Raw genomic sequence first — 16,926 nt, forward strand, 5'->3', positions numbered from 1 at the left:
TGCTCCCCACAGGGGGGGAAGCAGGCAGAGCTGGACGAGCCATGGGAGAAGCCACAGCTGCCCAGCTCTGCCCGCCTTGCTCTGGCAGGGGAAGCCGGGGGAGCAGCCGAACAAGCCCTGACAGCAGCTGTGGCCACCCAGGTTTCCCTGCCTCTGCCCAGCAGGGGCAGCTGTGGGGGCAGTTGAGTAGCTGTGGCTTCTCCCAAGGCTCATCCAGCTGCTTCCCCACCTGCCCCCACCCAGGAGAAGCAGGTAGAGCTGGGTGGCTGTGGGAGAAGCCACGGCTTGTCCAGTAGCTCCTACCGCTTGTCATGGGGCAGGGGGGAACTTGTGACCCTGGATCTGATTGGGGTGGGGCAGGCTGTGGTCGGGGCAAATCTGGGGGCACAGCACCTCCCATGCCCTTCTGGACATGTGGCTGGAGCAGCAGGGTGCTGCTCCTCTGGGAGCATTTGCAGGGCAGCTCCTTTAAGAAGCTCCTTAGATATTTTCTTTAAGAAAGCAGACAAGACTCCAGAAAAACCTGCAGCCATGACTCCTGGGAAGACTCCAGCCAAGAACCCTTCAAAAAGTTCAACCAAGAGCCCATCAAAAAGTCCAGCAAAGTCATCTCAAAGAAGTCCTTCCAAATAAATGTCTGCTATTTATAATATAAATACATAAATACATATAGACAAGTAATATAGCTACAATTATTTATTTTATATAACTGAGTACTGTACAAAATTCTGGGTTATTTTTGGTGAAAATAGGGTATCGGGCCTTGGTTGAGGAACCAATCTCCCATTTATAACATTGTTCCCTATGGGAAAATCGGTTTTGAGTTATGTTTCAACTTAAGATGCGGTTTTCAGGAACCAATCGTGTTGGAAGTCTAAGCGCTGCCTGTGCTTGTAGCCCAAAGCTCTGAAAGTATTCAGGATATGACAGCTATCTGACTCTGAATGTATTATGTCAAAGTAAAAATATTCTATGATGTTAAGAGTAGTCTCTCATTTGGTAGAGCTGTCTGGCTTTGACTTTATTTGTATACTGTGAATCCAAATTTGGGGGGCCACATCGACATGATTACAAGGTAGCATGTGGGTATTACAGCTAGTTTCTTCCATTATTTACAACAGTGCAAATTAAAAGCAGAATTGGGCCTTTAAAGAAAAACATCTAACAAGATAATAAATAGACTGAGATGAATATTAAAGAATGCATCTGGTACACGGTGTAATATTAAATATTGAAGGGAGAAGCAGGACCAATTCATGAATGGATCGAAGCAGCGTGCTCATGGACCAAAGCAGCGCGCTCATGGATCGCTACACCTTAGAGGAAACATTGAAGGGCAATCATACCGAAGAGCTTTTCATATTTGGCACATACAGAAATCACTTTACTTACTAGTCAGACAGGAGGTAGAGAAGGATGGCCCCTTACAGATTACTGTTTTTTAACCAGTTTAACCAGTTAGTCTCTAAGGCTCAAAGGTGCTACCCTGCTTTGCCTTCTGCCAGACTTCAGACCAACATGATTAACTACCTCTCTCTACTTACTAGTAAGAAGCATATGCTTTCCAGTGGAATTTGGCATCCATCTAACTGTTCACACTAAGACTAAGTAGAGAAATTACACATAAACTGGTATAAGTGATTGGAAATTGGTGTAAACCTGTAACAGAACAGAAGTTCAATGCGCATAGACTGGTTTATAAATGATGGAACCCAGTCTAAGATAGACCTGTATGGATGTAGTATCAGATTTAATCAGTTTAGGTTAGACCAGTCTATTAAACTTCTGTTTCAGATCCCCTCCTGACTCAACTTAGGTCACTGTTCTTCAGCATCCCAGGATCCTTTGCCTTGCAGGCCCCCCCCTCCATGCTAATTTGCTCCAGCCCAGCATTGGGGCCAGTTCCACCACCCAAGGCAGCAAAACCTCTGCTCCCCAGCCCTGAATCCTGCCTGCGCCTGCCAGCTGGGCCAGGCAGTGGGGAGGGGAGAAGGTCTGGGAACAAATGCCCCCACCCTGCCCTGCCCTTGCAGATCCAGCCAAAACAGCTGGGGGAGGGACACGAGGCGGGGGCTTCCCCTCTGCCCCTGACTGACCCAGCGCAGCTTCTGTTCCCAGCTCTGCCCCCACCAGTTGTTAGTGGCTGGGGGTGAAGAGTGGGAAAAAGATGGCAAGGACACAACAATAAAACAGAGAACCCTGTGGACCACTTTAGGCACCCACCTGCGTTCTCAAACACACACAGAGGGTTGTTAAGCCTCTATACCGTACCAACTTCCCTATTAGATTCAAGGGACACCAAAGAGTTAAATCCCCTTGGGAAATTGGCCTACTGCCCAGCCCCAAACAGAGGTGCAAACACTACCAATGAAAACTTCACACGCACAACCGTAAAGTTAACAAGAGTATATTATGACAAGAAACAACTACAACAAAGTACTATATCAACAGTGTTACAAACACTATACAGAAAATATACAGTTAAAAACCCCAACACCAGTCTGTCACTCTAAAGAGCTGACAGGCAGGGGAGGCCTGCTCTGCAGCCTCACACGCCTGGGGATTTCTATGCTGTTTTCTCACACGCATGTGGGCACTAAGCACCTCAGAAAAGGAATAGGTGATACTTTACTTACCCGACCGACGTGATGTGATGACACAGTTGAGTGGCTGGCAAGTGCTCAGGACCCTCCTGTCATTGCTCCTGAACACTGTCCCACAAATGCTGTTCTCACTCGCTCAACAACAAGCTCTGGGTTCCAAACAACCAACACAACTCAAATGCTAAGTCAACTAAACGCTAGTTATACTCGCACACTCAGTCACACACACTGATCAGAGGGGGAGAGCAGGAGACGAAGCAAGTCTCAGTGAGCTCCAAACCTGTCAACAATGACCTCAAAAAGCCACCCTGACCCCTACACTGGACAGGCTTTATAATGTCCAAATCACGCCATCTGTCAATCATGTGGAGATCCACTCAATAATCTCTCATCAATATTAAAGTCAATCACAGGTAGGCCCATACAAATCAAACTATTACAACAATCCATAATGACTCATTAGCATAACGGTCCTAACTGCCATGTTCCCCTGGCTACCAAACAAGCAAGTTGGCCTTCAAACAAACAATCACTGTGCATGCTCAGCTCTTAAAAGCAGGTCATGACATCATTAAGGTTAGGAGTTCAGATGTCCTAGAAGACTCCAACCTTTAGTATCCTACGCATGCGTAACCACACCAGGGCTCCACTGTCTACAGGGGGGGCATATAGGGGGAAGAGGAGAAAGTGGAGGGGTGGGGAAGAGGTCTCCGCTCCCCCCACTTCCCTCTCTGCCTGCTTTGGGCTACCTGCTGGCTGAGCTGGGAGCCAAAGCTGGGCAGAAGGGTTCTGGTCTGACAGAGCTAAAGCCTCCATTCCCTCCCACTTCCCCCTTTTCTCCAAGGACTAATGGGGGAAGAGTCTGTAGTAACAGCAGGGGGTTGGGGGGCACGTGCCTGATAGCTAATCACAGATGGCCCCTGTTCGGCTGTACTCAGCTGCTCTCGGAGGTTCTGGCATGCTGGGAGGCAAGAGCGCCCTCTACTTTCTGACCTCAGCCAGTGCAGGCATCTGCCTGCCTCCCCCTACTGAAGGGCAAACACATATTCCCTTTGCTCCCAATCCAATCTATACAGCTAAGAGAAATCCGTGTAGATTGAACTGATTCTTCTTCAGTCTTTTTGAATGTTTGTACTTAGCCTAAGAGAAGACATTTTTTTAGCAGTTACACAAAAATATCCTTACTTTTGTTCACTGGACCTACTTACATTTAGACTGGGTTCTAGCAGGTGCATTCAACATAGCAGTCAGAAAGCAGATTCATCTGGTTAGGATTTACCATATTTACTAGAATACAAGATGGCCTTAAATATAAGAATATAACTCCCCAATAATTAGATTCTATATATTGAAAATTTATAAATTTATAATTTTTCAAGTATGGAATCTAATTATTGGAGGTTTGCCTTGAATTTGTCCCTTTCCCACAGCTACAACACGAAAAAATGAACCTGGGGGAGTTAGGCAGCCACTTACCCTCTGCCCCTCCAATTTCTTAAAACTGCAATGCCTTCTCCCTGCTTTACTGTCAGACCCAGCTTTCCCTGACCAAGTGGAAGTGAGGGGCAAATTTGAAATACTGACTTTGAAATAAACATGCCTGTAGCAAGTTAATTAATCCAGAATTAAGGCATTTTACCTTTTTGAATCTGCTGCAAGTTTTAGCACAGGTACTCCATAAACAAAACTTTAAGTAGCACTTTTGTCATCATCACTGGCAGACATCTGTCTTGGGAGACCATGGAGGTTGCACCTTTGGTGGGTTACCAGACACCACTACAGACCCTCCCTCAAGTTGTACACACAAACTCAGTTGAGCTTGTACTGGCATGTTGAGTACCATTTTGTCTTGCCTGCCTCTGGCACCTCTTCTCTAGCTCTTCATTGACCCTCTCCATTTCAAAGCAAAGTAGGCCCTGTTTCACAGTGGTTTCTACTTGCAGCAGTCCGAAGCAATTGATTCCTGGCGTTGGCAATCGATGCACCCTCACAAAGGTCTTTTCTTGCAGACTTCAACAAAATGGAGTTTGGGCTGTCCAAGTTGATGTTTACCAGTGGCCAGCTCACCGTAGAGTATATCCTTGGGGATTCTGCCATACAATTGACATGTTCTAACCACCAGAGGCATCTGTCTCAGGAGCACGAATGTACTGGGTACCTTGGCGCATTACAGAACAGCAATGTTGGAGATTTTGTCATTCCATGTTATGCCTAGGATATGGTGGAGACATTGAAGATGGAAACTGTTCAGTTTTCTTATTCCTTAGCATAAGGAGCCCATGTTTTGCTGCAGTACAACAGAGAGCTAAGTATGGCACTTTTGTACCTACTTATATATAGTCCGAACTATGCATTAGTTTAAAGCCACAAGGCTCATGGTTTACCTTATAGCAAATTGGGCTGGGCCCCAGTGGAGTCAACAGCATTTCAAGCGATTGTGGGCCCATAGCTCAGCATGTGTGTGTACTCCAGATACCCGTCACAAAAGATCCATGTACTACTTAGCCCCTGACTCATGACTGGAACTGGGTATTGTCACAAGTCCAGAGATCCTCTAAAAATGTATATGCAGATGAGGTGCAGGGCAACCTGGTCCTCCTCTACCTCATGGAGGGCGGGGCCACTATAATTATATGCAACAGGCTGAGAAGGGGGACAGAGGGATTCTGGGTAAACTGTCTGGGGCTCTTTTTGGTGATGTCAGACATTTAAGGCTGATGGAGAAACAGCAATAATTGGAAATGGGAAAAAGGTGCAGCTCAGTTGGGGGAGTGAAGAGGAAGTGTAAATGTATTCAGTGTAGTGGCTCACCATGACCTGAAAGGGTTGGTGCTGAGGGGGACTGCATGCAATAGGCACTATCATATATCTTGTTCAGCTAGGCTGGTGCAGCCTATCTTAGTAGTAAGTTTCCATCAATATGTTTGCCCAGTATGGACCACGTGGTTTACAGTCATGCTCAGGGTTGGCTACAGCCTTATTGTTGGTTTCCATTACTGCTTTGGCCAGCAGTTTAATCAGAGGCAAAGTATTTAATGAGGTTTCCTTATATATGATTGTAAGGTGAGGGGCTCCTCCCATGCTGATTGGGGTAGGCGGGGGAGGAAATCTTGTCTTCTACTTAAATAATACAGTAGGTTTATGATATATGCACATTCTCAGAAGACAACACCATTTTAGACTGTTGTAACTAGTTTTAGTGGTAAAACAACTCTAACATCATGGCACACCTAGAACTAAAGGGAAGTGTATGAATATTAAAGTTGACAAGTCTTTTTTTTTTTTTTTTTTTAAGTAAAAATATTGTGCTTTAAAAATTACAAGATATACTTTTGGAATAAGATTCCAGGGGTATAACCCAAAAAGCTAAAGCCCTGCTTAACCACAGGAGACGCTTCCTTCACAAGTCTAACAATTTCATAGATTTCATAGACATCAGGGCTGGAAGGGACCTCGGAAGATCATCGAGTCCAGCCCCCCGCCCAAAGGGCAGGAAGTCAGCTGGGGTCATAGGATCCCAGCAAGATAAGCATCCAGTTTCATCTTGAAGGTGTTCAATGAAGGTGCTTGAACCACCTCCGGTGGCAGGCTGTTCCAGACCTTGGGGGCTCGGACAGTAAAGAAGTTCTTCCTTATGTCCAACCTGAAACGATCTTGAAGTAGTTTGTGACCATTCGACCTCGTCATCCCTTGGGGCGCTCTGGTGAACAAACGTTCCCCCAGATACTGGTGGTCACCCCTGATAAACTTATAGGTGGCCATCAGATCACCCCTGAGCCTGCGCTTTTTCAGGCTAAAGAGCCCCAGGGCTCTCAGCCTGTCATCGTAGGGTCTGCTTCCCTGACCTCTGATCATGCGCGTGGCTCTTCTCTGGACTCTCTCAAGCTTCTCCACATCCTTTTTGAATTGTGGAGCCCAAAACTGGACACAGTACTCCAGCTGCGGCCTCACTAAGGCCGAGTACAGGGGGAGAATGACGTCCCGGGATTTGCTTGAGAGACGTCCCGGGATTTGCTTGAGACGTCCCGGGATTTGCTTGAGATCATCGAGTCTGACCCCCTGCATAGGCAGGGAAGAGTGCTGGGTGTTTTTCCCAAGGTGGAGAACCTTGCATTTATCGGCGTTGAACACCATCAGATTCTCGTCCGCCCACTTGCTGAGCCTGTCCAGGTCAGCCTGGATAACCTGCCTGTCTTCTGGTGTGGATGCTTTGCCCCAAAGTTTGGTGTCATCGGCGAACTTGGCCAGTTCTGATCGCTTCTGACTCCAGTGTCCACATCATTAATGAAGATGTTGAACAGTATGGGTCCAAGGACAGAGCCTTGGGGGACCCCACTGGTCACAGGACACCACGATGAGTGACTTCCATCGATTACTACCCTCTGGGTCCGACCCCGGAGCCAATTTTCCAGCCAGTGGATCGTGGAGGACCCAAGGCGACAATTGGCCAGTTTCTCCAAGAGGCGATCATGGGACACCAGATCGAAGGCTTTTTTGAAGTCAAGATATATGACATCAATCTCTTCTCCCTTGTCCAGGTGATAGGTCACCTGGTCGTAGAAGGAAATGAGATTGGTCAAGCAAGACCTACCCGCAACAAACCCGTGCTGGCTATCCCTTAAGATGTTGGCGTCGGCCAGTCCATTAAGGATGGCCTCTTTAATAAACTTTTCTAAGATCTTCCCCGGGATAGAAGTCAGGCTGATGGGCCTATAGTTAGCCGGATCCACTTTCCTCCCTTTCTTGAAGATAGGCACCACATTGGCCTTCTTCCAGTCTTCGGGCACTACACCAGAGCGCCAAGAGTTTTCAAAGATCCGTGCTAGAGGCTGGGCTATGATGCTCGCCAGCTCCTTGAGTACCCTGGGGTGAAGATTGTCAGGGCCGGCTGACTTGAAGGTATCCAGCTTCTCAAGATGTTCCTTCAGAAAGTCAGCATTAATGGAGGGCAGGGGATCACCCTCACCCGGACTTCCCGGCCCTGTAGCGGGCATGGGCGTCCCATGGGGCTGATGAAAGACTGACGCAAAGTACCTATTTAATAGGTTGGCTTTTTCCTGGGCGTCAGTTGTCAGTTGCCCCATCTGGTTCAGCGGGGGTCCAATGTTGCCCCTGCTTTTCCTCCGGCTCCCCACGTATCTGAAAAAGGACTTCTTATTGTCCTTGATGCTCAAAGCTAGCTGGAGTTCAGTTGCAGCCTTGGCTTTCCTGGTCTGCTCCCTACAGGACCGGACCAGTGCAGAATAATCCTCCTTGGAGGTGACTCCCATCCTCCACCCTTTGTAGGCCTTTCTTTTTAGCCTCAGGAGATCCGCTAGGTTCCTGGAGAGCCAGGGGGGCTGCTGTGCCCTCTTGCTGTCTTTCCTCCGAGATGGAATAGACTTAGTTTGTGCATTGAGGATCGCTCCCTTGAGGAGCAACCACTCCTCTTGAACTCCCCTCTCCCTGTGGTCACGGTCCCTTAGGGCCTCACTGACAAGCCTCCTGAGCTTGTCAAAGTCGGCTTTCCTGAAGTCAAGGACTTGCGCGTTGCTGACCGACTTGCCAGCTTTTCGGCGGATGGTGAAGGTGATCAGCTCGTGGTCGCTGTCACCCAGCTTCCCATCGATCACTAGGTCGCCGACTAGGTCATCCCCAGTAGCCAGTACCAGGTCGAGCAGCGCTTTGCCTCTCATTGGCCCATAGACTTCTTGAGTCAGGTAGAGGTCATCCACGCACGAGAGGAAGCTCTGCGACCGCTCAGATTTTGCTGAGTGATCCTCCCATGAGATGTCTGGGTAATTGAAAGTTAAAAATTATTCTGAAGAAAATAACCTCCCATTTCCAGACAAATTAGTTACTAATGATTTGTAGATACTTTTTCTATACAATCCAGGTGATGTAAAGGAGCATTCAGTGTTTTCCAAACATTGCTTTATTGGACAGGTCATGTTAGACTTCATGTATATGGCAATTGCATAATTGAGCATTTCTCTGAACAGGATATTGGTGGAAGTGATTATCACACAGCGAACATCTTTTAAAGAAAACTAAGATTGTTCATAAAAAAACATTTTGATACTTCCCATCATTAATAATGTCCTTGGCATCTTGCACTGAAAATGTAACATTAATATATCCAACAATTCCCCAACATTGCTTTTTCTTTGCTTGTGACATCCTCTGCTATTCTGTAAATAATGAAACTCTGGAAAGTAGCTTTTTTCCTGTCAAAGGTCTGTTGATCCTTATGAATACCTTCACCTAGCAAAATGAATACCTTTGCATTAAAAAGTACTACCTTGTATCCATGACAGCCAGACTGATGTCCTCTTTATCTTCTAAGTTTTAAAGGAGCTTATTTCCATTACAAAAGACATTCCCAATTGTTAACAACTGCAAATAAATCATTGCTTCATGGCTAGTTCATCAATTACTCCCTTAGCACGATTTAGTTGAATAAAGGTCAGTCAAAGAGATGCACATTTGTTACCTGATGGTGCAACATCCAAAGCATCAAAGCAAAGGCCCATTTTATCCTCCAAATTCAGGACTGTCTATCTTTCTCTTCCATGTCTTCTGGCTCTGGGTCATGCAGGGAAGAGCTGTCCATTTTGAGAGGGAAGCACTTCCTTCTTAAAAGACTATAAATACAATTGTATTACAACAACTCCTTTTTCAGAGTGATTCAGTCTAGTCACCTCTATGGAAAAAAAAGCCTCTTGAAAAAGACATTAGGACAGGGGTGTTAATCCCTGGCCTGCTGGCCACATCTGGCCCAGGGGCTGCCCATGAGTAGATGGGGAGTTCTGTTGCCCTGTGTGCTAGATTGGGTGTAAAGCATGGGGCACGATCCTGATACATGGGGCTGGGTGGAGACAGGCCCAATCCAGGCACATGGGTGTGACACATGGATGAAGCCTGGCATATAGGATCTGATCTGGCCCACAGATCAAATCTGAGCCATTCATTTGACTTGTGAGGTCAAAGCATTTAGCATTGCTGCATTAGATGACTCCCATATGGTCGGGAAGTCCTTAGTCCATAGCATCAGGAAGAATTTTCTCAAAGGTGATCTTTCCCTTTAATCAAGGATATGGCAGCAGTTGTGGATCCATCCCCACATCAGAACTACACTCTAGAGATACTCTAGCTAAATAATCACAAAGGCCATGTGGCTTGAAGCTTACTTCCACTCATTAAAAAAAAATACTACAGCACCAGAGGGAAAGGAGAAGAGATTATGATGACTGAGTGAAAGCCCCAAATTATTACAAGCAGATTTTGGAGCAGTAGAGGGCATAATAGGGCAGATCAGTGATGCAAACTCAATTCAGGAATGCACTATTTGGAGTATGTATGAAAGACAATGCAGGGCCTTAAAATTTATGAGAGCTATGGAGATAGAGCAGTTATTCCTTCCAGTTATGGCAGCCTTAAACTAAGGATGTAACACCCATGATGCTGTCTTTAACTTTGTTCCTTCTTTTCTTTAATTTAAAATAGAAGCAACTCATACTAGAAAAATATGGTTTTAAGCTCTGTGTATGGAGAAATATCTAGTTTTCATTTTGTGCCCATCGATCTACTGTGGGTACCATGGGTGGCCACAGAATCAGCCTCTGTATCCTAGTGAAGTTGAACAGTTCTGAAGGTAAGTGGGGTATAGCATGCTTGACTACAGCATCTAATGATAAGCTTTCTTCAAATTCTATTTTTAGTTTTCCTCTTCCCATTCAAAGCCATTATATATCAATGTTAGTAGTGGTAATAATTAATACATCACTAAGACAATACTCTGGTCTGGGTCTCTGACAACTTTCTGATGCAGGTTAATGGATGGAGGGGACAGTTTCAAATTATTTTATGGAAAAAAAATCTTGAGTTCTGCTGACTTTCAGATTTGTTAGAATAGTTACATTTTAAATGATATTTTGGTTATTGTCCTGATCTTCTTAATCTGTACTGGCCCATGAAGATTTCGACAACCATGCCATGGACTACCAACAGGCAACAGAATTACATTTTTTGGAAACCAAACAATGGTGAAAAACAGCTGGTCAAAAGGCATGCTCCTCTCTTTCCCACTTCCCCCCACAAGTTGTCTGTAGCACATGAAACACTGAGAATAACTGTGATAGAGGATAACAAACACATTTAAAACATTGTGGGGATGTGACAGAAAAATAATTCCCAAGTATGTTACATTATTTTAGTAAAAGGTTTGAAATTAGGGACTGGAGATCACTATCTGCAGCAAAAGTTACTCAGAAAATGCATGAATCTGGCTTCTAAAAAATAGGGTTGGGAAAAGTAATCCCTAGGGTTTTGTTTTTTTTTTTTTTTTAAATAAAAGCCTTGCGCCTTATATCAAATTGATCTCTTCCAGTGCCACTTCCATATACTATTTACAGTTCCTTCAAGTGAATTTCCCTTTGCTATCAAGCACAGCAAAACCTGTGGTCAAATGGAGATGTCAGTCCTGTATTAGAGCAAACACAATACAGCAAACTCTTGAGCAATGTCAGTAATGCTCAATTTTTAAATAAAGGAAACTGAACAGGCAATCTGTTCTGGAGCTGATGCTAAAATAATACTACGTGGATAACAACTGGTACAACTCCCATCACAAGGTGCAAATTTTTCAGTTCAGTACATACTCTTTAAGAGGTTAAACAACTAAACCTGACACAGCTGCTAAAAGTTCATCGCTGACATATGGTAGCAGGCAGTTTTTGTCTGGGTTACTAGGCTGATGAATATCAATGTATTCAGTCTGAAATCCAACAATTAGATACCTGAAAGCAAATAGTAGAATCCAAGTGTTATTTCATTTTAACATAGTTCTTATCATTTGGCTGCAGTGCCTTGCATATACCTAATCAACATAAGATTTTGCATTGCAAAAATGTATTTTTTCCCTAGTCCAAAAAAATCAGAAAAAAACATAACTAAAATTATTTCCTCTCTTCTTAGATGCTACTTAATGCACTTGGCTTCTTCAAATAAATTTGAATGTATGTATTCTACTATGCATTATATTATCTGCACCTTGGATACAACTTATTTTCTATATTCTTCATGAATCTTAGCAAAAATAACATTGCATTTTAAAATAATATTGCATTTTTTAAAGAAAAGAATAATATAAAACGCTCATTTTTAGACTTGACCCAAGTCAAGTCTTTTGGTCAAGTTGTTTTGTAATTGCTCTGTATTTGCCTGCTTGACTAATATTACAAGGTGAGGCACACTGTAAGACAGGATATTTGAAACCTTCAAAAAAAGACTTAAGTTTTGCTGCTGTTTCTGATTATATGTATAATTATTTCATAGAGAGTAAGGCAAAGCTTAAGAAGTGAGTTGTTTTGTGTTTGATAGAACCAGCTGAATTACTCTAATCTATTTTTATAACCCATGAAAATGAAAACGATTTACAAAATGAATTTTTATTAAATGAAAGAAAATCTGTTTTGTGGGTCAAATATGAAATAGAATATACAAAAACTTTACATCAAATATCTTTTCAAAGAAATTAAATGCTATCTAGAATGAAGTAGCACTCATTCCTTCCAAAAACAACACAGATGGGTGAATAAGCTTCTTATGGCAGTACAGGATCACACAGTATGCTGTGCTAAAATTCCAGGTTACAGAGAGGCAAAGTTAATCTAAACGGTCTCCCTAAAGAACCCAACTAGTTCACAAAGTAACTTAAAAACATTACATTAGATCATTATGTATTCTCTTAGAAGAAAGTAACAGGTAGGTCAAGGTCAAGTGCAGAGTTCACAATGCTTGCATATCACATTCTCTCTTCCTATACAAATATAAATTGTTCTTTATTTAAAAAATCCTTTATATTTGATAGTATTTAATTGTGGAAAAAAAAAGGATGACCACATCATTAGGTTCCCACTGTATTATCTAACCAATTCCATCTCCTTTCTTTTGAAGCCTGTTACTCCTAAACCACACATTTCAGTATTTTTTAAAAAGTTGTATGTTTAAATCACAAACCTTTGTATTATCATCCAGTATGTGAAGGTTTTGCAGAGCTCATGTCTTTGGCATAGCACACCAAATCCCCTTTAATACTTTTCCTTTTTAAAAAAGTATATTTTCCTTTAGTAAAACACCTTAAAAACATCTATTTTCTGATTCTGTAAAATAACATGTCACCTCTTGGGTTGCTTAGCAAAATATACACACACATATTTTGGAAAAACATTGAGTACTGATATAAGGGGCTCATCTGAAGTCTGATCTGTTAGGAAGAGTAAAACATAATGACAAATCCCCACTGTTAGATGACTGTCACATGAAGTCATTCAATTCAGCTTCAAGTGCTGCTGCCATTTCATCTGCCTCTGAACTGCTTCCTTCCTCATCTTCATTGCTGGACTCTTTACTAGATTCACTAGCAGCAGCATCTTCATCCAGCTTGCGCTTGTGACCTCTGTAAGTGAGGAAAGAGATAGCATACATAAACAATATGATCTGATTGTCCAGTAGCACAGGTAGTTCTTTTCCAAAAAGAGAAAGAATGCAGCTTAAGTTTTTTGAAGCTTTTTCAGATCTGGAAAAAGATGCAAAACACTTGCTTCCCAACAGAACTAACATATCTAATCTTGTAATCGCCATTATACAGTGCAAGCTGTGGCTTTGTAAGTCTGCACTACTGTTAATTTATTATTCCCACTTTTCTGAAAAAGAAAACAAAAACAAGTGTGAAGGGCTCTGAAATTTTTCTGGTAGCTTCTTTTCCTCTTTAGCTGGAAACAAATCCATCAGCTGAATGCTACTAATAAAATAGTATAAAGGCAACTTTTCAGGGCAAGTTCTGTCTTAATATTAATTTTTGCAACATCTAAATATCTCCTTTTTATAGCAATTACATTTGAACTGATGAGGAAAATTAAAATCTGCAATATATTAATAAGGAAGAAAAAATAAGTAGAATGGAATTATATTAGTTTGTTCCTCACTAGGAAACAGAGCAGCAGGTATAAATAAAATGGCAACAAACAAGAATGATATTTGAACTGTCAAAAGAGTGGGGAGATGATAAAAAAAATGAGCAACAGTGATAAACCTAAAAGTTTTGCCATACCTGACAGTATTCCTGTACCCTTCCAATATGAATTGTATTTAGATATGGAGCCAGATGGGATGGACTTATTAACCTCTCCTTTCAAATTTCTAAAGCAGGATTACATACCTGCTTTTGTGGTTTCACATCTGATCTACAAGTGAAAACAAGCATGTTTTTCCTGTTTCTATTCAGCTACCACTTAAAGAAAGGCCACAGAAATCTTGCAGAGAAAGATTTCTGCCACTTAATAACGAACTCTTTTTTAACTGTCTTTATGTTTCACTAATTAAGCTAAGCTTTTGCTGTCCGCTAGTTGCTCCTGGTCTCTCCCTTCCTGTTTCAAAGCCCTGGAGACTTTTTAGTAATTTTCCAAATCATATGTTCATCCATGGAAACCAGTCTACAGCAGCAGACAGGGCTTCTGCTTTAGTTAAGCAGAAAAAGGGAGGGCAAGTAAGTTGAAAATTAGGCTATGTCTCTGCTCCATGTAGCTATAACTCTGGCAAAACCTTTTTCTTCCCCTTCATTCTGCCTGTCAAAACAAGGTGTGTATTTACTATAGGGTATGCTGTATGCAAGAAGCTACAGGATGACTGCTTAAAGACAGCAAATACTTTTAAAGAGAAAAAACAGCCACACACTAGAAAAATAACTAATGACTGATAGACTATTTATAAATCCTCAGTTACTAAATAAAAAGAAAATATCCTTAAACAGACAAGGTGACGGTCTATTAATATGACAGTTCAAGCATTCCTTCGGGAACAGTAGTAAACACGCAAAAAGAAAACCCACTATAATTTTTAATTTTCCTTGTTTGTGGGAGGAACTGTACTTTTCAGAGGGTGAAGATACACAGCTGGGATGGCAAGACATATACTAGCTCTGAAATGCTATGGTTGATATTGGTATATATCTCAGAGGAAAAATTCTGACAGTCTTTAATAAATAACTTCGATCCAAAATCTTGCAAATTTCTTTCTTTAACAGAGTCCCTGGAAGGTAGGCATGTCCAAACTCTCCAAACTACTATCCCTCTGTCCAAAGGATGAACATGTACACTGCTCCAGTGGGATTTTCCTTTCCCTAACTTTGTGTACAAGCAGCTCTCTCTTGTGGGGGAGATATCTAGTCTGAGGCCTCTGCATGAAAATAAATGTTGCCAATTTTTTGTTTAGGGGTTGATAATCAGATCTACCCATTTGCTGTTGGACTTTCTAGCGAGGCATTATGTCAGAGAGGACTCATTGACAATTGACTAACTTATAAACTTGCATGCTTCCCAGCAGGCTGACCCTTTTCTTCCTGTTATGTGCAGAGGTCACTGTCTGTTTGGATTAGTACTGCTGGTCTGCACATCAAACTTCTGAGTCTCTCTAGAGAATTTTCAGGAAGGTGAAGTGCATCATCCACTCCTAAAAGAATCACGTTCATGGGTATGAAAGCTCTCCAAGGTTTTATTGGCATGTGTATGCAATATTTGAAATGGTGAACAGTCCCAGGTAGTGTTGGATTGATGCTGTAGCTGAGACAGTCCAGGAAACGTGCAAGAGGCAAGGATTTGTGGGGGGTGCTATTTTATTAGGCCAACTGTATAGTTTGGAGAGATCATAGGTATATCCTTCCTATAAGCCTGCTTAAAGAAAAATCTGCTTTGCCATTTCTTGCAGAAGGGTACCTTGTACCAAAAGCTTGTCTAAGCTTATCTTTCTTAGCTATGCAGCTGGTCTGAAAAAAAAAGGTATCACCCAAGAATATCCTTGCTTCTCAGATAGTACTAGGATGTTTAATATTTTACTTTTCGGTAAAAGGGCATTGGAAAATAATTTTAACTGTACATTTCAAAAACATACTAATCCTAGAAAAGGTTCAATTGAACTTATGCAGCTAATCAGGTTTGTGTGGTTAAAAACACACCAATTTCTGCAGCCAGTAGCACACAATGGAACAATGTAGCTTGTATCATCCTTGGCTGCCTTTGAGTCCTAAACCCAAAAGACCAGCTGGGTTGTAGGTGGGTGGACTGGGGTGGCCTTTGGTGAAAGTCCAGAAAGGCCTCACTAACATCTCTGAATCCACAGCAAGACAATTCATTGCTCTGCCACCATACCCTGATAACAGAGACTATGGTGCAATCGTTTTGTACATGTAGGCCTAACAGAGATCCAGATCAATTAAACCACTCATCTGTATTTCAAATTAACTACTCATTCTTATTTATGAGGGGGATTTTATACTACAGCTGCTCTTACTGCAGCTTTCCCTTGGGCAAAGAAGCCTTAAGTCCTGTAAAGACCAGATATTTTGATTTGACGGGGCTTTTACCTGAGAGTAGTTTGGTGACCTTTGAAGCACGCCGTTTTTTTTTTTTTTCCTGATGAGACCAAAAGCCCTCCACTAGCAGTACTGCTGCAGACACAACACCTGTTACCTGACTAAGAAGTGAAAAATCTGCTTTCCATTGCTGGTAGTGAAACAGGGAGTCATGCTGAAGAGCTCAGGTGCTTGCTGGGGTCTTTGGGGTCTAAACTACAAATACGATGAAATGGAACAAGGCAACAAAGCTTTGCTAGGTACTGGCCTGAATGTTTTGCTCTTGTATGTAACCTCAGGTGTGGGTGGGAGGGAAAGGAGATTCAATATACTAAATGCAGCCTAACATTAAATTGAAAGGGATTTCTCAAACATATAGTATATAGAGATCATTAATACATTAGCCCCAACCCAAATGAGGAAGCACTCTAGCTAAAAATGCCCATTAGAAATCTTTGAACATTTCCATTAAAAACTGCAAACATGGGCAATTAGAGTTTTACTTGCCCACTTCATGCCGATTTCAGCCTTTGAAGGCAGAGCTGTCCATTCCCCATTAGTAATACCCATTAGTTGGGCAAAATGACTTATAGAATTAGGTATTCTTTTTAGCACTCATATAGAAAGGTAAATCACACCAATAATCTTTTAATTCTAAAACTGAAATATACCAGAAAAATCCCATAAAATACACAACTATAAAAAGTTGAGGGGAAAAAAATGGAAACTAAAGAAATCTAAATAAAGAAAGCTATTACAAGGAAAAAGATATGGAGGGCGAAGGCAGCACAGTAGTTAGCATTTAAATAAAAAGCTTGTGTACTTTCTTAGCAGTGCTTAAAATAATAGCAAGTACAGCAGTATTTACAATTATAAGTATAGGGAATGCCAGCCGAAAGTGGTAATAGCTTACCTTTTAGAAAAATAAAATAAGAA

At 42.3% G+C, this 16,926-nt stretch overlaps 1 protein-coding gene across 1 annotated transcript in view; it reads right to left on the reverse strand.

Annotated features, from left to right (window-relative positions):
- Positions 1-12,015: 12,015 nt before the first annotated feature.
- Positions 12,016-16,926, reverse strand: part of CTDP1 (CTD phosphatase subunit 1) — a gene marked incomplete at its 5' end in the record, with an annotated part of 140,099 nt that continues 135,188 nt past the window's right edge. Inside the window, one exon of the mRNA XM_025212754.1 lies at positions 12,016-13,041. Within this exon, the coding sequence (XP_025068539.1) occupies positions 12,900-13,041 (142 nt within the window). The remainder of the gene's footprint in view (positions 13,042-16,926) is intronic.

This window comes from Alligator sinensis, unplaced genomic scaffold (assembly GCF_000455745.1).
Source record: "Alligator sinensis unplaced genomic scaffold, ASM45574v1 scaffold969_2, whole genome shotgun sequence".
Taxonomy (NCBI): Eukaryota; Metazoa; Chordata; order Crocodylia; family Alligatoridae; genus Alligator; species Alligator sinensis.